The sequence below is a fragment of the Phaenicophaeus curvirostris genome, chromosome 2, assembly GCF_032191515.1.
Source record: "Phaenicophaeus curvirostris isolate KB17595 chromosome 2, BPBGC_Pcur_1.0, whole genome shotgun sequence".
In the NCBI taxonomy this organism is placed as follows: Eukaryota; Metazoa; Chordata; class Aves; order Cuculiformes; family Cuculidae; genus Phaenicophaeus; species Phaenicophaeus curvirostris.
Window position 1 is genome coordinate 84,618,097 of NC_091393.1, and position 20,646 is coordinate 84,638,742.

General features: G+C 39.4%; 2 protein-coding genes across 7 annotated transcripts in view; one reads left to right on the forward strand and one right to left on the reverse strand.

Moving 5' to 3' along the window:
* The window catches only part of CNIH3 (cornichon family AMPA receptor auxiliary protein 3), a 199,241-nt gene that overhangs the window by 161,672 nt on the left and 16,923 nt on the right, over positions 1 to 20,646 (forward strand). The window lies entirely within an intron of this gene.
* The window catches only part of ENAH (ENAH actin regulator), a 97,346-nt gene continuing 76,781 nt past the window's right edge, over positions 82 to 20,646 (reverse strand). The window contains exons 6-15 of one of the 6 annotated variants that reach the window (XM_069852723.1): positions 19,481 to 20,281; positions 17,416 to 17,729; positions 17,012 to 17,148; positions 16,563 to 16,617; positions 16,183 to 16,231; positions 12,374 to 12,440; positions 9,852 to 9,914; positions 5,699 to 5,777; positions 3,930 to 3,987; positions 82 to 3,083 (exon numbers count right to left, since the gene is read on the reverse strand). In XM_069852723.1, coding sequence (XP_069708824.1) covers positions 3,046 to 3,083; positions 3,930 to 3,987; positions 5,699 to 5,777; positions 9,852 to 9,914; positions 12,374 to 12,440; positions 16,183 to 16,231; positions 16,563 to 16,617; positions 17,012 to 17,148; positions 17,416 to 17,729; positions 19,481 to 20,281 — 1,661 coding nt within the window. In that variant the 3' untranslated portion in view covers positions 82 to 3,045. The remainder of the gene's footprint in view (positions 3,084 to 3,929; positions 3,988 to 5,698; positions 5,778 to 9,851; positions 9,915 to 12,373; positions 12,441 to 16,182; positions 16,232 to 16,562; positions 16,618 to 17,011; positions 17,149 to 17,415; positions 17,730 to 19,480; positions 20,282 to 20,646) is intronic. The other 5 variants (XM_069852726.1, XM_069852725.1, XM_069852728.1 and 2 more) reach the window with 5 other exon arrangements.

Consider the following 20,646-nt stretch of genomic DNA (forward strand, 5'->3'; position numbering starts at 1 on the left):
GTCATTAAAACTTTGGGAATTTGAGTAGTAAACCTCAAGAGAGTCCTCTACAAAGTTCCAGAAATAAATGGTGGCAACGTGTATATATTGCAATTTTATTTCATTCGCTCAAACAAAACGTTAGCATGTAAGAAATTTAAAATGACACAATATGATAAAAATAGCAGAGAATGAACTGAGAAACTAAAAAGAAGGTAAACCTAAATGCATGAAAAGTCAACATTCATTAGTGATCATCTTCATTCTTTGATTGACACTCGATGCTTGATAACCTTTTAAAACAATGAACTGGAAATCATTATGACTATCGGAAGAGATTTCAGCACCAGCACTACGATTTTTACATTCAGTTGGTTTGCAGTTGACTTAGTAGCCACTTGTCTATAGTGCAGGTTTATCACAGGTCAGATCACAGTGTTGAGGAAAGCAATGCTTCCCTGGCATTAGAAAGGATTCCTTAAACTGCCCTCAGCTTAAGACATCCATTGTACAAAAGCACAGAACTACCACAATATGGTTTTAGAGGAACTTAGTTACCAGTAAGCAAAATAATCTTCGCTTCTGCAGTTCATATTCAATACTGAAATCTCTGGAAATGGTGCAACTGTCAGTAGGACACAAAATGTCTACAGTAATCTTTAATTCAATCCAATTTTCTGGAAAGAACCAATTCGGCAGTTTGGGATTACAGAAAGTATGTATGTAGAAGCAGCACAAAAGACATCTGTTCCTTTTTCTTTTAAACAGAAATCATGTTAATTGTAGACCAAGGCACAAAACGTTTAGTGCATAAGCCAGTTCCTTGCACAATCTAGTAGTTCAGCCTTTAATTTTGGACCACTTATACCCATTCAAACTATGCCACTATGCTACTCCTGAACTCTCCTAGAAACAAGTCAAATATGATTTCTGACAAGGGTAAGCTTCCTTAATGCTGAAAAATTCCGTGTAAAACAAAAGGTTACATCAACAAAGATGAAAATGCCTCCTCGTTTTGACAAAACCAGTACTCAACAAGCTTACTATGGATTTTTTTTTAATGCCTCCAATAAATGCATGCAGAAGAATGTTTTTCTTTTTAAAAAATGATTAATACATGGAGTTAGGCAGTATTTCCACTGTAGTCTTCTCTTCAAATTCGAACCTACAGAAATAGGAAATGTTTCAGTTGGAGAAAAATTTCCCTTTGAAGCCTTTCCAAAGTTATAAGTGCTGTTTCGCTCTGGTGCTCAGCACTAAAGACAGTATGTTATTGAAAGCATTTCTCCTACAAATGGAGCTCTATATACTTTAAAGCTGAGACATTAATCTCTCCAAAAGTTGTAAGCAAACCTTTCTTTTGGATCGCCACAGATCCCAAAGCAAACATGGCACTGTTACGGCTCAGAAAAAATGACAATGCAAAGGAAAAGGGAAGATTTTGATCCATATCCTTTGTCCAAAACACTACAGAGAGAAATTATGTGAATTTTATTCCACTGAACTGTACCACATTAAAAAAAAAAAGTTTACAAACATAAAATCTGACAACCGTGGGAAACAAAGGTATCACATCCCCTAAAAATGATTCTCAAATTGCTGATTCAAATAAATGGCACACCATTGCTGTTTTTCAGGGCTTGAGTTGTGTGTAGTTCTGGGGGTTTTGTTGGTCTTGAGTTGTTTGGAAGAAGGGAGGCAGATAAATTACGAAGAGAAGGGGACATCTATTGTGACCTGACACTCCTTCATTCTGAGGTAACTGACTGTGACACTGTCTTATTAAACAATCAGAAAAGGAGTCTCAGAAAAGTGTGAAGCCGAGGGTCATTCATGGTAAAAAGGTGAACAACAACGCACTTACAACAGGGGCATCCTCAGTAATTCAGATGCTTACATATTTGTTCTCTCACTGAGAAATGAGTTAGGTTCACGGGAGTTTCAGAACCATTATGGAAGTGTTACTGAATTTCAAATAGAAAACTGAAAAAAAGATACAAAAGGATTAAGTACCTGGTTCCATTAACATGGTTACTGATAAAAGTCACATTTTCCTCATTATTACACATGCATGTAAGATGAAGAAAAAGTGTAGAAAGTAATAAAAATGTGTCACCTTCCCCCTCCCTCATCCCACGTCTTTCTGGGCATAAATTAAGCCTTACAAATGAAAAGGCTACTCTGTGACATGCAATTTTTCTTTTAATTAAAAAGCTGGCTGTGTTGTGTTACATTACAAAAATGTCCACATGCATAAATCTAAAAAAAGCCCCAAAATCTACTGTAAATCTACAACATACTAATGATTTACATTTGACTGCTGATTTGCATTATGTAGAAGTCTTAGATTTGGTAAAGCATTGTAACAATGTAGGAAGGCATCTACATCTTTAAACTCCGGACTGTATTTTCTTTTTATTTTCCTATAAAATTGCATGAAGGCTAACTAGAGAGGCTTCCTATCAGAAAATTCCAAAATCTTGATATGTCATCACGGTCTGGGTCATTCACTTACAAATATTGCCCTTTAAAAGCACACTCTTGTAATTGTTCCATGTTTTATGAACTGAATTTCTACACATCTGATGTTTTAAATTATTCATGGAAATATCAGATATGCTAGGAAGACAAACCTGAGATGCATTTGAAGTACAATAGCAGAACTTGCTAACTCCTTCATTAACAAAGAAAACCTCTCTGAAAAACCTTCCCAAGCTTTTCCCCATTTTTTTGTTTTAACAACAAATTCTGAAACATGTGCAATTTTATCTTGACATGAGTAGACTTCAAAGCACTGTGATCTTGTCTGATAGGTGTAGGAATTTCTGCATAATCATTACAGTAACTTTAAGAGTCTTTTCCACCCTGCTGTAAAGGTCAGAAAAAAGCTGCAAACTAGGAGGGGGAATAGCATATCACCAGAGTGATGCATCTGAAGCTTTTCAGAATAAGTTGTTTTTCCCTCCTTCCAAGTGTCTGTCTGTCTCCATTTTCTTCTAACAGCTCACAAAATGTAGTCAGTTTTATACCAAGTTAGAGAGTCACATCGGCTTAGTACTAGTCTTTCTATGCAGTATTTGACTTGCTGAGTTCCTGCCTGATAGCTAGAGAGAAAGAGAGTAAAAAGTTAACAAATCAAATAGACAAAGTAGAAAGCCAGAACACACAACTGACCACTTAAAGACAAGTCACTCTGCTCCAACAGTCTTACAACATAATTAACCTATACGTAAGATAGCGTCACGTGCCTTCAAACAAGTGTCATTATCAACAAGGCAGTACCCTTTTCCTCCTGTAAAACGCCTGTTAACATCTCATTTTTCAGTTCTGCATCTCCAGCGAGCTTATGACCCTACCTGATGACAATCAGTATGACTGGGAGTATCAAGAAGCATATCTGTGGGCTCATTTAATTTAATTTTGCTTGTTTAAGTAAGAGCAGCCTTAGGGCTCTCACTGTTTACATCATCCTGTTGTAAAAGGCAGTGGTACACAGCACAGTCAAAATACAGGGAAAAGAACTGCATTCCTTGTAGCCCCAAACCAGCCAGCCCTTTTTATGGCATCAGCTGATGACGTTCGATATTTTACCAGCAGCAGTATCCGCTTTGAAATATGCATCTCATCAATTCTGGATTACTCAAAACCAACCCACATAACACTATGGGTGACTGCAAACCATTCAAATACTGCATCCATCCAAGCACTTTTAAAAGACACCACTTGGTGTCACTGTGCTATTAAAACAAAAAGCACAGGACAGAAAACATAAAAGCACAACAAAGAACAGGTTCTGCACAAATTAAAGTATGCTGTCACCAGATTAATAACAAAGCTACTTTTACCAATGTGTCATTCTCAGGCGAGAAACACATTATATTTACACTGTCTTGCACCTGTAGCTACTCACTCTAAGACTGAATAACAGCAGCAAACAGACTGATACTTACCATCAATGAGTTCTTCCTTTAATTTTGTTAACTCCTTCCTCATTTCATCTAAAATGTCCTATGGTGTTGGAGCATAAACAACAGATTAATTTTGCAACATGAACACATCAGTTTTGTCACCTTTAATTTTCTGTTGAGAAAAAAATCTGAAATTCCTCCAACCCTTAACCCACTTGAAATGCATAACCCAGCCTTTTTTCTCCAAGTGAATCCCCTAAAGCTAAAACATCCATAAAACGCGATTAAAGGGAGGGCAGAGACAGGTGACGTTACAGTGGGGGACTGCTACAGGCCATCATACCAGGAAAAGTGATCAAGTGAGCAGATGAGGCCCTCTATAGAGATGGGTGCAACCTCACACTCACAAGCCTGGTCCTCCTGGGGCGCTTGAACCACCCTGACATCTGTTGGAGGGACAACAAAGCAGGACGCAAGCAATCCAGGAGGTTCCTGGAGTGCATCAACTTCCTTCTCCAAGCAACAAAAGAGTCAACAATGAGAGGTGCTATGCTGGACATAATTCGGGCCAACAAGAAAGGGTTGATGAGGAATGTGAAGCCTTGGCTGCAGTGACCATGAAATGGTGGAGCTCAAGATCCTTAGGGCAGTGAGGAGCGTGCACAGCAACTCACTACCCTGGGCTTGAGGAGAGCAGACTTGGGCCTCTCCAGGGATCTGCTCAGTATGGGACCGTGGGATAAAGCCCTGAAGGAGAGAGGAGCCCAAGAAAGCTTGTTGATATTCAAGGATCACCTCCTCCAAGCCCAGGAGTGATGCATCCCATCCAAAAGGCAGTCAGGCTAAAACACTGGGAGGCCTGCAGGGATGAACAAGAAACTCTTGGACAAACTTAAACATAAAAAGGAAGCCTACAGACGGTGGAAGCAAGGACAGGCAGCCTGGTAGGAATACAAAGAAATTGTCTGAGCAGCCAAGGATCAGGTTAGGAAAGATAAAGCTCTGACAGAATTAAATTTGGCCAATGATGTCAATGGCAACAAGAAAAGCTTCCATAGGTACATTGGTGGTAAAAAGAAGACTAGGGAGAATGTGGACCAGAAAAAAATGGGAGCTCTGGTGACCCAGGATATGGGGAAGGCTGAGGTACTCAGTGACTTGTTTGCCTCGGTCTTCACCAACAAAGGCTCAAGCCACACTGCTCAAGTCATAGAAGACAAAGGCAGGGACTGAGAAATTGAAGAATCATTTGCTGTAGGAGAAAAGGTGTGAGACCATCTAAGGATCCTGAAGGTGCGCATTTCTATGAGACCTGTTGAGATGTACCCATGGGTCCTGAGGGAACTAGCAGAAGAAGTTGCTAAGCCACTATCCCTCATATTTGAGAAGTCCTGGCAGACTGGTGAAGTCCCCACTGACTGGAAAAGGGGAAACATAACCTCCATTTTTAAAACAAGAAAAAAGTAAGACCTGCTGGTCAGTGTCACCTCTGTGCCTGCCAAAATAATGGAGCAGATCCTCCTAGAAACTCTGCTGAGGCATAGGGAAAATAAGGAGGTGATTGGTGACAATCAACATGGCTTCACTAACGGCAAATCATGCCTGATTAATTTGGTGGCCTTCTACAACAGAGCCACACCACAGCATTAGTGGATAAGGGAAGAGTAACTGACGTTATCTACCTGGACTTGTGCAAAGCATTTGACACTGTCCTGCATGACATTCCGGTCTTTAAATTGGAAACACATAGATTTGACAGATGGACCACCCAGTGGATAAGGAAGTTTTCTATTCAAAACATTAATACATACCTGCTTCAATCTGTCATAATCTAGACCTTCTGACTGCACTCCATTGGCACTGGGTTGCCCTGTTGATGTAGATTTTGGTCTGCAGTACAAAAAAAATTCATGAATCGGTGGTGACTCATTATTACAGTATGCATAGGACCTCCCCATCAAAATTGCTAGCATTTGTCTATCAAAAACATAGTAAATAATTAGAACGAAAGAAAATGTTGGAAGTGGGAGGGTAGGAAAAATCAGGCAGACCCAAAATACCACACAGAATAGAAAGCAAAAACCAAGAGCATTTTCCACAGACTGGGTATATTAATTTCCATAAGAGTTATTAGTTCAAAACAAGAACTTTTCAAGTAGCAGACAGATTTCACTGTCAGTTGTTTCTGATTTTTTTGTAACGGGCACGAAAAGATGAACACCTTCAAATGACAGGACATGGCTGAGCAACCTTATCTAATTCCCTTCCAATATAATTTATTCTGCCAATTGCTTTCTAAGCTACTGATAGCAAATACTGTAACAGCAGCAAGATTTAAAGGATGCTATTCGAGAGGAAATTCTAGTGTTTGGAGTACATCATAGTTCTATGTTGGCTTACATTACTCTCTTAAGACATCGAAAACATTTACCAAGATCACTTGCATTTTTAACACATATATCAGAAGAAGTGCATTTTCTACCTTCTCACTTCTCTTTTCTGATCCCCACTGTTAATACAAGGTGTAAACCAGACTCAGGTACTTGCTATACTTCCAGAGGGCCTAGCATACCTGAAGCCATGAGCAGAAACAGAACCTAGATGCTAACAACAGGAACACAGAAATGGTTCTCAGAAGCACAGATGGATGGATGGGTGGGGTGGGTCAGAGGAAGGAATGTTCTGCTGTTCTTAGTTACTTTTTACACGTTGGCCAACACACTCTATTACTCTATGAAATGTTAAGCTAAAAAAAAGAGGCTGTTGATAAAATTGCTGACAGTTCATGTCAAGCGGTTTCCCCAATGTTTAGAATTATCATAGTACGCTCATGTTAAGGAAGGGCAGGGTATTAGATGAAACTGGGTCCCGTTTCATTGTTTTTGTATGTGGCATCACTGAACAAAGAAGTCTGGCCTAAACTCCGTGGCTCAATTCAAAATTCTTACATAGTAGGAACTCATTAATCAGTGCATTTTTCTGGATTTGTTACCTGAAGGTGCAGCCTCATTTATTACGATGGAAGATGGCCAGGAACAAAAAAGGACAAACCAGCAGGAAAGGCAGAGATCTACATTTTATCTTCTCTCAAATACACAGTATAACATATATTTTAAAAGTATATTAAAATATAAAAATATAACATAAAATATAATAATAAGAATACAGCAGAATGTGTGAGGGACACAAACAGTATATCCACTGCTTTAATTTTTTCCATTTATTTATGTATTTTTAATTTAGCTAACAAAAAAAAAAGCTATGTTTTCACTCAAAAGAAAAAGAATGGTGAATAATATAGAACAGTTTTTCCTTGTTTTTACAAAATCACCACCTTCAGCTTTCATGCATCTTCCCTTATAAAACAGCAGTTCATCCAAGAAGAAATTGTCTGATTACACTGTCTTCATTCAGTGTGAGGTGAATGAGCTTCATACTGGATTGTCTTGATGTTTATAACCTGTCAGGGCTATTTTCTTATTTAATAAACAAAAGAAAACACTCCAAATCCGACTCAGAAAATGGCGCACACACCAAAATGTCATTTGGATACCACAGACACTGAGGTTTGTACTCTCCAGCCGATATGTTTACCTATTGCAGGTTCCCAGTGTGAAAAATGTTAAGAAACAACACGGGACACAAGAGTTGCCTTATTTTCCTCCCCCTAACCTGTAACAGGGTGTCATTGAAGTGCCTAGAACATAGAAAGAATTCTTGAAAGCCTTCATACACATTCATAGCTACTGAGTCATCTTGGTGACAGGACATTTTAAATTGTCACACTCAAGCCTATTCGTCTTTTGAAAAGGCAGTAACTCCAGTGTAGGTGGTAGAAACCTCTTGACAACTTTTTTTAATGCCTCGTGATTATTTCTGTGCACTGACAAGTTAGTTATGACAAGCCTAGTAGCACCCATTTAGGAAGAAACTGCCAGCAGTTAACCACACAAAACAGTCAGCAGAAGGTATTGTATTAACTTTTGCTGCTGGACTTTGCACCAAAGCAGAGAGGTGCAGGAACATCTTGTGTTGTTATACCAGCTCGATTTTTCACTTGGGATCAAAATGCTCAATTGGTACAGCTGTTTAGATGTAAGTCTATAGTGGTTTAAAAGTAAATTCCAAGAGAAAAATTTCTAGTGGTGTTATTGCTTGAAACACATCAAAATTAAATACAACCACCAAGAAAGACAGAAGATTAAATATTCAATAACTTGATAGTGGAAGAGGCTGGAAAATAAAATTCACCTTGCAAGCACCAGAAAATCTACAGTGTGTGCTAATGCTATGAAGACAAACCACAGTTTAGGATCTTCTACAAACCCTTTTGCCTTGCTCAAAAACATTCAACAAGATGAGATCTTTGGCAATCACTGCTTCATCAAGTATCTGATACTTAAAGTACTACTTGCAGTTTACACCTCAAACCGTGAATGCTGACTTACTCCAAGAATAACTTGAGTTTTTCAGATTCTCCATATACAGTTTCTGATCATTTCCACCGACTATTGCTTTCTTCCCATACACTGTGGCATTAAGCATTTACCCAACATGACTGAAAAAATGAGTCAGTGTCCCCTTAAATGCAATTCCTGGCAATTGATAACAGGCACATACTACCTGCCTTAATGGAAGAACTCAAGCAAGAACATTCTTTAGTATTTTAATAGAATTACTTATGAACAGTATTTTAACGAGATTACTTTAAAGAAGAGCTCTCCACAGACAGAATGCTTCATGTTTCTTTTGCTTCAAATCTCCAGAATAAAAAGACAGCTCTAGCAATCATATACTATACATTCCCGCTACCTGTCAAAAATCTCAACAGGAAAGCCTCTTCATAAATTCTGCCACTTGGTCTTAAGAATGTATTCCACTTTTGCTTTCCAAAATGCAAGACATACTTCACTCAAATAATGAAGACTGCCATTTGCAAACTAGATAATTTCTAATCTCGGGCAAATCTAACCATCTTTCCCCCAGAATTATCCTGTTTTTCCTTCTTCAACTTGCTTAGAAGAAAGATTACCGGTGAACGCAGTTGCCATTAAGAAAAGAATTAACTGTTGAAATATAACGAATAAAACATCCGAACCATTTGATCCTAAGATGGTTAAAGAGCTCTACCATGTGGTTTTTCATAGCATTGCCAAATAGGACAGTGAGGTAACCTCAGCAGTCCCTAGAAAACCTGAAATCAAGCATGCAAGACAAAAGATTTTATTCACACCAACATGCAGAATACACCACCCAAGATAAGTAGCTAGAAGGGGAACTTTTCATACAAAAGATTAAGTAGTCACCATAATGAGTGCCTTCATGAAAAACAAAGCTGGAATTTGACTTAGTAATCCTGAAGGGCTCTAACATGTTTAACTGGAAATCTCTTAAAAGCTGAAGGCTTTCAATGTTTTCACTAAAGAGTGTGAAACAGATCTACAGCTTAAAAGGCGTATTATGTTAATTTCATGAATATGTTCCCAACAGAAACACTAATTTATGTTTAACAAATCCTTTTTAAATTTTTTTTTTCCTTTCCAATGTTTAAAGGCAAAATCAACTTGTTATCTTTACTTAATTTGTGAAAAGTAGACATGAAAACTCACCTGGAAAATTAATTGCTGTTCCTGTATATCTAAGCATATTTTTTAAAACCTGTTCTCAAAACACTGTAAATGGTTCACTACATCATGGCATATGCAACAGGAATTTGTACCTTTGCAGGCGGTGACTGCCAGAAAATCAGTATTAAAAATGAATGCTGAGATGGCTCTTAAGCCATCTCAATTTGCCTTTGACACCATCTCCTTTTAGCAAGTCCAATAATGGGCTCAACTGGCCAAAAAATGTGAAGAACCACCTGGTAGTGTGAGTGGTGACCACTAATCCATGTAGAAAAAGTTCAACCCTGAACTGGTCAAAACAGTTATAATAAAGTCTCAAAGCCCAACAGGATGATACCTGTTTAATGAATCATAGAACCTGTTTTCAGAAGCAAGCAGATTTTTCCACGGAGATTCCCGTCTATGAAGGGGAGAAACACTACCTTAACAAGCTATAATAAGTCTTAATTTTGTTCAGTTTTACCATCTTGAATTGTTGTGTTCCAAGAGTTGTATTTGAACATTTCAGGAAATGCTAAAAGCATGTAGCCTAAATATATTCAAAGTCTGCTACAAAAAACCCAAACCAAAACAAAAAAGTTCTGATTTTAAACAGGAAACTGTTTTAAAATACTTCGAACATTCATCCTAAATAACAACTCCTTCATTGTCTACCTATTTGGAAGCTTGGAAGAGAAAATTTTGCTTATTTGCTAGTTCCTTAGGTAAATGCTTTGTTTAATCCCCATAAATGGTTCATAACCCCTCTGTAGAGGTCAGAAGTAGGTTCTTGAGTTTTACCAGCCGAAAGATATCTCCTTTTAGCAAACGTGGTATTAGTGTTTCAAATAGCAGCACCCTTTGACTACCTCACTCGAAGTCACTTTAACAAGCTGCTTGCAGAGACAGACTTGGCAAATGTGGAATTAAAGAAAAACAGAAGGGTATTCAAGAGAGACTGTAAACACTGACTAGAAAACTGTACCAGCACTCTTAAAATATATTCTATGGACCTTCCAGCAGGTTATGACAGCACTGGAAAATACTGACATTCAATAAGCAGAGAATTCTTCTTTTGAAGGACTTTAAGCTAACACACCCAGGGAGGCTCTGATCGAGCTGATTTCTTTCAACGTTTTCTACTGATGGAAAAAAAGCCCAATGAAGAGATTTTCTCAGTATGTTTCAAGAGAAGTCTTCAAACTCCTCCATACTCCTCTAGGTCAGAAAATATTTTTAAATGCACCTCAGTAACCTTTGAATTTCACTGGTTGAAACAAGATAAATGAAATACAACGCATAAAGCGATTTAGAAGAAGCTACAGCTGTCAGGACAAGTAGAATGAAGAGTTAAGGAGATCCCAGACTCCTCGAAGGAGTTTGATATGGAGAGTTGCCGCATTTACTAATCTCTTTGCTTTCCTTTCTTCAACTGATTATCCATAGGGCATGTACAGCCAAAGGGCAGCAGCTGTCTTAATATGAAGTCTAAAATGCTCTTTAGGATTCCTTACACAAATCATTTCTGTGACAAGGTAGCCCTCAATGCCATATATTGATACCTCACTCTGCTTTAAAACAAGAGACCGCAATTAAAAGTAGGTAAGGCACCTTGGGAAATGAGGGAGAAGAAGGTAAGGGGAAGTCACGGCCAAAAGTAAAGCAGCATTTTCCTACACTGACAGTATAGCAGAGGAAATCACCACCAATGTCACCTGCTTTTTGACAAAAAAACCAAACCAAACCAAGCAACCAGAGTCAAGGCTGTAGACTTGGTTACTTCTGAGAGACAGACAAGACAAGGATACTTATATAGGCTGAGGGTGTTTCGTGCTCTGTTTTAGAAGTGAAGAAGTCAATAGCAACCTTGACTACACATAATAACACTTAAGAGAATAATCGGGTTCTGTTCTCTAACCATCAAATCATAGAATGCCAAGTTGGAAGAGACCTCAGTGATCACCTGGTCCAGCCTTTTAAATCTTGCATGGCTGCCCCCAGTGGGCCAGGATTTTAAGGAGAATTCTAGTAATTCCAAAATCAGCACTCAATTTTAACATGTTCTTCGTTTTTCTCTCAAGAAATTGAGTAACTTTGTCAGATTATTACAGCTTAGAATCCTCTAATCTCTGTATGAGGAATACGCAGAAATTATAAAATGAACAAGCCTACTCCTTAATGTAAATGGCAAATAAATATACCTCTAAAAGTAAAAGAAATTGCTAAAGCAGCCATTTCACTGTTTTGCATTACGGAAATGCCTACTGAAATGCCCACTGTCTACCAAAGTTCCTGCTGGCAAGTTACAAAAACTACTTAACGCACTGAAGGACATATGATACTTCGACATTTCTTCAGTACGGACTTCCTTGGATTGGTTTGAGACAGCTACTAAAAATCGTCACAGAATCATATCTTACCAAGATGGCTCAAATATCCAGAGAACCTATGACTGACATAGAAACAAAAAGGAGGAAACTTAACTAGATTTACTACTGAGTATATGAACCACAGCTCTGCATTTGGGTTTCCCTTACGGTAAGTTTGATATTAAAATGTAAAGAAATAAAGAATTAAGCATTGCTGTAGGCAAACATATGCCTTACTAACTGAAGTTATACATCAGCAGTAGTTAAATAACTTTTCTGGCTTTTATTTTCGGCTTTACTGTTAGAAGTTTCACTTACTAGCATTCTCCCAAAGCAACTCTTCATTCTTAATTAAAACTGCCAAAAACCATTTCACAGCAGTAATTTTAAGCCCAGACATTTTGCTTTTAATGCTGTTAAGGTGAGTCTTGCAATTTTAGTCCAGTGTCTTTAGCAGCATGAGCAAGAACAGCAAATATAAGGAAAAGATAGCTGGTGCAAAAGGGAGTACCTGGAGATGACAGGTGACTTGCTTCCATTCACTGTATTTGTTCTTTCCCAAGGCTTTCTCGTTAGTTCTGGAAAACATAGTGAAAATATTAAAACCTGTCTTTTTCCACTTGTGTAATTTATGTGATGAAACTTCAAGTAGCTGGTAACCTAAGTTAGCCTTTTTTGGTTGGTGGGATTTTTCTAGGGGAAGGGGTTGTTTAGTTGCTTTTTTGTTTCAGGTTTTCTTACTGCATTAGTATTAGTTCTTTCATATTAAGCTAATCCCTGTTGTAATGATCTTATTTTTGTCATACTATCATTTACATTGTGATAGCATCTTAAAGCCTCACTTTTGTTCTAGACATTTGAAATGGCACTCGATTCTTAATCTAACTGGGAGAAGGTCTGCCTCTACTTCACAAATCTGATTGCTTCAGTTGTGAAACATGGAATTCTGGAACTATAATGTTACCTTCCAACACTGGGGGAAGATGTTTTTAAACTAAAGGAGTTTTCCTGAGATGTTAATGAATTAAATAAAATTAATTCAGTGTCAATTTCAATGAAGCAACATCAGGTGTGATACAACAATCTGGCACAACGAGAATACTTTCAGCAACAAGGTATTTATTTTCCAAAGTCTCCTCCTCCTTAAAAAAAGATACTTCTAAAGTTGTCATTTCCCCCTTTCAAAATAAGGCAGACTCAAAATTAAAGGAACGTTGCTCTAGGATCCGGAAGAGATTGTAGTTTACTTACCACCTGGAATATTAGATGTAGTTTTACTGTGCATCTCTTCTCCCATCTGGGCAGCTTATATTCTATGCCCAAGTACTCTACACCATAGAGGAGGAGTATTGGGCCTAGTCTACAGGCAAGAGCCCAATTTGTAGTCAAGCTTAAAAAAACTGCCTTGTCTTTATACATGCTCATGCTTCACTTCCCATTATGGGAGTCTGCTTCCAGTTTCCAGTCTGGCGTAGAATCCTCTCCAATAAGCTTTGACTCACTATCCTGAGTTTATTATAGTGATCTAAAGTCACATGTGAATGCTAGCTTTATTGTGTAGGTTTGTTTGTCAGCAGCAGACAGATAAAAATCACAGCTGAAACAGGACAAACAGTTCAGTTAAGGACTGTTTATTTTGTGTCCTTGCCTGGTGAATGAGGTTTGGTTTTTCCCATTAGTGGTCTCATCTAAGCCCTTCTTCAGGACATACACCTATCACCACAAATGCTTCCTTCCTTATAGATCAGCATTTCATTTGCAGAATCACAGAATCATTAGGTTGGAAAAGACCACTGAAATCATCAACTCCAACCACACCATCTACCACTAAATCAGCCCTCAAGCACCTCATCCACCTAAACACCTCCAGGGATGGTGACTCAATCACCTTCCTGGGCAGCCTCTGCCAGTGCTTGACAACCCTTTCAGTGACACAGTTTTTCATTCCTTACAATCTGGGCAAGTTAAAACAGTCTCTGTAGTGTGACTTATCATTACCTACTTTCTTTCCTTACTTACTCAGGACTTTAATGTGCCACTAATCTCACCAGTCTTTATTTCAGATTTGGGATTTATTTGTATGTTTTGTTACCTTTCTTTTGTATTGCTTAGCTCCACTAAGCTCAGCAAGCTGAGAGGCAGAAACGTCCTTTTCAGTGTCTCATACTGACCAAGAAGTTCCCTGGGATGCAGCTACATACTGAGAAGCATATCTGGATTGCACAAGTTTTCTAGCACAGCCTACAACCCAGCCAACTACAAATTGCCAGTGCCAGTAGTTAAGTCTTAGGCTTAATTTGATATACCAGCCTTCAGGACATGTTCTGCCATAGGAGTTATTTCAGTTGTATCTGCAAAATTGAGTAACTTTTGCTACAGCTACAACGTGCTCAAGGATTGATTATCTTTATCTAGCTGAAACAGAAACATTATCCAACAGTCATGTATCTGTTGCCAGTCCTATCGTTTTGAGCGTGGTTTGTTTATATTATTATCCATCATGTTTCAACTTAGGTTTTACTGAGCTTTATGTGATTGTGTATTTCTTCCCCTAAAAGAAACAGGCCATATGCAGAGAAGGACTAATAACTAAGTAATCACAGCGTGACTCTCCCTGCAAGCAACAGGAGTATAGCCTCTTAACATAGCTGAAATGTATCAAAATAAATACAAAGTGACCCAAGCTGAGGACAGAAGAAACAACACTCCTTGCAACATTACTCTCCTCCTGACAAAGAGAATGTGGAACTCTGATAGTTCACCAGAACAGCACATAGCAAGGGTAAACACAATACTGAAGAAAGATGTAAATGCTGGCAAGTCTGTGTGTAACAATTATTAACGGTAATTAGACATAATTATGCAAGTTTTTGACCTGGCCTCTTCTCAGTATGCCAAGCATACTAAATCAGATAACAGTATGCTCAGTATGCCAAGCATCCTCTTAAATATTTTAAAGACATGTTCCAGTGACGACACACAGCATTACCAGAGCATTTTACATCAAGAAATGAAGTGAAATCTCCCCACTGGAAGGAAACAGTCCAACTCCTCGGAATGTATTTGACATTTAAAAAAAACCAAAAACCATTGATGAGGCTTCTTACCATGACAACCAATTAAAGGAATAATTTCACTTCCATAGTTTTTGATTTCTCACTTTTTGAGCCTTTTTTATTAGAAGAACCGTTCCAAAAGCAGTCATTTCCCTAAGGCTAATACCGTCTCTGTGTTTAACAGAATGAAGCAATCTCCTAAGCTAAGTGGCAAGGGAGTGCAGATGGAAAACTTCATTTATATTAAGTCATTCATTGCCTTGTGGTCAAATTTCTTTTGACTGTCAGCTGTATGTCAATACTAACAGTCTTCCAGTTATTTCCAGCTGGACACACTTAGGTCCTAACTCTCCTTTCCATCCCACAGCCAGTGGCTGCCTGGGTTTTGCTCACCCTAGAGCAAAGGTTTCCAATATTAAGGCCTGCACACCACCAAGTGACTGAATTATACACATGGGCAAGCAATCAACAGAAAAAGCCAGAATGCACTGAAGACTGGTATGTTCATCACCCAGTCATTTTCCTTCTATCTGCCTGCAGTATCTTCTGGGATGACAAACTCCACTTTATATAGCGTATCCTCCCCCTTTGCTATACAAGCAGGAGGAGCTGGCCAAGAAAGCTAAGGGTACAAAAAGAACAGGAAATGAAAGTCTTGAGTATCACTTGAGTCCTTGTAACACATGCGTTTACTGTATGAATACATATGCATGTTGACAATACATCTTGGCCAACTACAGAACTGGTGATATGTAAGCTTTCCTTACCGATGCAGAAGTGTTGGCTACACAGTTCAAACTCTGCCACAAGCATAACTGAAAGGAATCATGGTTAATGAATTTATACTCCATGCACTTATCTTGATTTAGAAAGAACACTTGCACGTGAGGGAATTTTTACTGAAATACCTGGAAATGGCAACTGTTTCTGTCTGACTCTGATAAGTCTTGTACACCTGCCTTGAAGAATACAAACTCCTGTCCCAACTCATGTCCTGCAATGACTGAGACAACTTGCTTCCATATTCACTACCAACTGCCTTCTGTGCATCAGCCCCATAGCTTCGACAGGGGAGGACCCCACACCAAGTGCAGCGTCCCAGTGCTTTTTCTTTTTATCTGTCGTCATTTGAAACACTTCTGAACAGGACCAAGCTGCTATTACAGTAGAAGAGGCAGGCTCCAAAATCCAGCACAGCTGACAGACTTGTCATTAGGTTTCAGGATTATCAGCATCACAGAATTCACAAACCTGTGCTACTTACCAGGTGTGCTTGTTGAAGAAACCTTAGAAGTTGAAGACTCTGATTCTTCCTGATTAAAAGGGAAGAGAAAGGGAAAGGGGGAGGAGGAAGAGAGAAGAAAGGGAAAAGTGGGAGGAGAGGAAGAGAGAAAAAACCACACCTTTAATCTGTTAGATTAACAGGAGTAATTTCTCAACTGCTGAAAAATATTTATTTCACTTTTTATATAGATTTAAATAGTTCTGCTCAACTGTATGTAGAAACTACACAAGCAATATGCACTTCACAAAACAGTGGTTATGTGTGTGTATATGCATATGGTATCTGTTATGTACACCATTAGAATCCTTCTCATAATCTAGTATTGAATAATGTGAAGTAGATAAAATTCCTCTACTCACAGGTTTATCCTCTTTCTGCTCTGGTTCTGTTGACCCCTTTTCAGCAATTCTTCTCCTATAAGCAAAGACAAAAGTTATGATGATCATCATGGCTGTAAGACGGAAGAACGTTCTTTACTATAGTTAAAAGACTTACATACAGACAATTAAAAATTAGTGTTCAAAAAAGTACTTTCAAACTAGCTTCAAGGAAACAACCCTCCTGCCAAAACAACTGTGTAATTCTTTCTCCTCTAGAATTCTGTATGCCCTCCCCTACTGCTGCACAAAGACCTACACAGAAGTACTCCATTATATTCTAGTAAAAACAGGTATTCACAAAACGTTATCAACTTCACAAAACAATTGCATGATCTTTATTTGATCCTTAACCAGCTGCAGACAAGCACCCAAAATCCTACCTCTATAATAATTAAGACGCTGGAGCATCTGGAGAAATAGGTCCTTACCTCCTGGCTAGCAGGGCGCTCATTTCTTCCATCAACCCACTGCCTCCCAAGGGGAGCGGTCCATTTCCACGGCCACTGTCCGTTTTAGATGAAGCAGAGCCGCCTCCTCCTCCACTTGAACTGGAAGAATCTTCACCCTTCAGAACACACAAAATAACAGCAGATGTGCAAATAAAAATATAGATGACTTAATAAAAGCAGCAAAGTTTACATACGAAAAAAACAACTGTATAAAGAATGTGATGGGCTGGCAGTACACCCTGCAATGCTTTTTGAATAACGAATTAAGCCTACTCCAAAAGTCTTGATACTGCTATTAGTCTTGAACAAAAATTACAAACAGTTCATCAGGAAGACAAGATTCAGAGACAGGAATCAGAAAAAGAAACAAGAATTATTTTTACCCGTGAGACTTTCCTAAGTTTGGCTCCAGCAAGTGCAGCTGCTAGTCCAGTTAAAGGGCGATTTTCTTCAGACACAAATCCCACTGAAAATCCAGAGGCAGGTAGCGGGGGAGCAGGAGGCGGAAGGGGAACAGGAGGAGCTTGGCTAGGAAGTGGAGGTGGTGGTGGTGGTGGCGGCGGTGGTGGCCCAGATGCTGGAAGTGGAGGTGGTGGTGGTGGTGGGCCAGGAGGAGGTGGGGCTGCTACTGAAGACTGAGCTGGGCCAGGGGGCAAAGGGGGTGGGGGAGGAGGTGCAGGTGGTCCTTGGACAACACCTAGTATCAAAGAAAAAACAAATCGACTATGTTAAGGATTCAGAAGAAAAATATCTTATTTCTATTGAAATATTTGTTCTTTTGCTCAGTGCACAAGATGCCAATGTTGGTAAGGGTCCTTTTTATAGCCAAGAAAACACTGCAAGTTTCAGCAGGAGAGAAGGATTGATATTGAATATTCTAAAAATATTACATAGTGTACAATGAGAGATCAGACAGTTTCAGAGACATTTACATACAAAACCGTTCCAGTCAGGTTCTGTGCTGCAACCAAGAAGAATCTTATACCAGGAAACAGACATGGCTTTTTACAAAGAGTCAGGTAAGGCACGAGCACTATACTGTGTAGGAACAATCCTGTGAGTTCAAATGGTGCTAAATGCATAGAGACTTTGACAAGCATTTAACATACCACCCCAAGCATCTGAACCCTGGAACTGAGTGCCAATGCTAGTTTCTAAGCTATATAAAAATCTTCCTCTAAAAAACATTCCAGGAATCAACTTTAATAATTTAATACAAACATTAATTAGTGAGTTAGCAAGCTGACATTTTAAGCTGAGAGGAACAAGCTCTTCTATTTTTTATTTACAATTCCTTTAATGCTTAAAGTTCACACTGATATGCAATACAAATTATGTTTTGAAGAAAGGATATGCTTATGATCACCGTTATAGGAACGGTTTATGAAACTGTGACTAAGAAAACAGCCCCACGCATCCTCCTCCGCCTCAACCAAATTGCCATAAACTACTAAAAAAATCCATGCAACTACCTTAAGTGACCTCTACAGGCAGGCATTTCACACAAGACTCTTCCTGGTTTCCTACTCTGCTAACCACTGTTTAAATTTAAAAGCCATCTAAACTCCTTGTTATCACTTGCTGTCCAAGTGCACACTTATTCCACACTACAACTGAGGCTACTCACGCGATTTGCACAGAGTAGCTCACACCTTCATTTAAGACAAAAGGTATGAACAGCATCTGCTCTGCATGGCTTGTGTGTGATGAAGCCACAGCCTGCTCATGCTCTAGACGCCCCTCTGCCCACACAGTTAGTCAAGTTACTGCAGACTTGCATATGAAGACCTAAATCTATTAAATCAATACAAAAGCAGGACTCAGGACTAACAGAGGTATTTACATCCCTGTACCACACTTCTATCGTATTGGTAGTGTCTGTTAAGACTGTCACGTGCTTAACCAAACTTGTTTTCTAGTCTTTTTAGCGACACTGGTAGACCTGTCCTTCCATAAGTACATGCATACAGCCAGATATCACAATACAACCACTATTCAGAATGAAACAAAATTTTTAAATTTGAACAGAGTATCGAAGTGGTTCAGATTATTCCTTGCTTAAGGTCATTCACACGTTCAGAGCCACACATGTGTTCTTCCCTGTTGGCTACCATTAGGAAACTTATGATGCTACCTATTAACACTATGTTCCAAATATACTAAAAGTGCAAGATTTACCAAGCAAGTATTCAATAAGCTCTTTTCTTAACAGATAAGAGCTTAAGAAATCAGAAATTTACTTTTGGCAGGTCACAGGAAGCTGGCTCTTCTCCATGGAGCTTTAAAGGTTCCCTTACCCCAGCTTTCCAAATGGTATTTCATTGTGGTATTAAGATCACTGCAACTTTGAAAGCACTGTATTAATTCTTCGGGGCAGTTATTTTGACACCAATTGGTTTTGACTGCATTCCTGATTAGTGCATTAGTAGCAATAACAGAAAGCCTTACCCTGCTGGGTCGTAGGTTCAATCAGCTGAGAGGCTGCCTGCAAGACTGGCTCAGAAGCAGAGGAGTCTCCCAGCACAGAGTTTAGAGAGTTCTCAACAGAGGCAGGGGTAGCTGCAGAGGGAGAAGGGAGAACACTAGGCTTGGATGAGGGAGTCGAGGCATTCGGGGAGTTGGGAGAAGGAGAAGCTTGAGGTCCAGAGAGTGACAGAGGCGGAAAGGAAGGCAGTGGCGGGGGAGGAGGTGGCGGAGGTGGAGTTGGACCTGAGGTAGAAGGTGAAGGAACCGGATAAGCCAGGTTTTCAGGAAGCCCGTTAGGAGCTGTGGGAGACGTGGACATTTGGGTCACTGGATTAGAAGCTGATACCGGGAGGACAGGTCTTGGACCAGTAGCTTTGCCTGGTGGGCTGCTTATCATTACTGGAGGAGATGGGGGAAGGGGAGCAAAACTGGGTGCAGACCAGGCCACAGGCTTTGTATTTGGAGGCAAAGTCGCTGGGGCATTGACAGGAGAAGGAGGCCGAGAACTTTTGTTCAGCGGACGAGGAACCGTAGCATAATGGGGGAGAACGGGGTGGAAGGCTGAGCCTAAAGATGTAGCAAAACGTGATGCAGAGTGCCTTAGAGGCGGTGTAGGGGGAGTGGAAGTCGGTGGTGCAGAAGTCACTACAGCGTACTCTGGTGCGGCCTCTGACATTGGTGCTGAGACTGCTTTTGCATATGATGGAGGAGGTGCTGAAGGAGGCTGGCAACTGGAGTAGTCAGGAAGTGGAGTGCTATACGGGGAGTTGTCGAAAGATGGAGCTGGACAGAAGATGGAAAGCGGCAGCAAAGGCAGGATAAAAAAAAGGAGAAAGAGAAAAAGGGAGCTAATGAAGCAACAAAACCAGCATTCAAACAAAATGTATAAATGTAGACTACAGTTAGTACCAGAGGATTAGGCACAAGTGAAAACATTGTTAGGAAAGTTTTACATATTATCAACAGTTGCTTTTAAATTTTACCAACTATTTTTGTGCCAACATTTGAATTTACAAATACATTCTAGAGTTAAGTTTTCTCAATTCCACCTGTGAGATGGATTAGATACAGGGTTGATTAATCAGTCTTTTATCAGCTTTTCTCTTCTTATTTGGTTGCAAATTGCAAGCAAGTGTAGTGATCTTAAC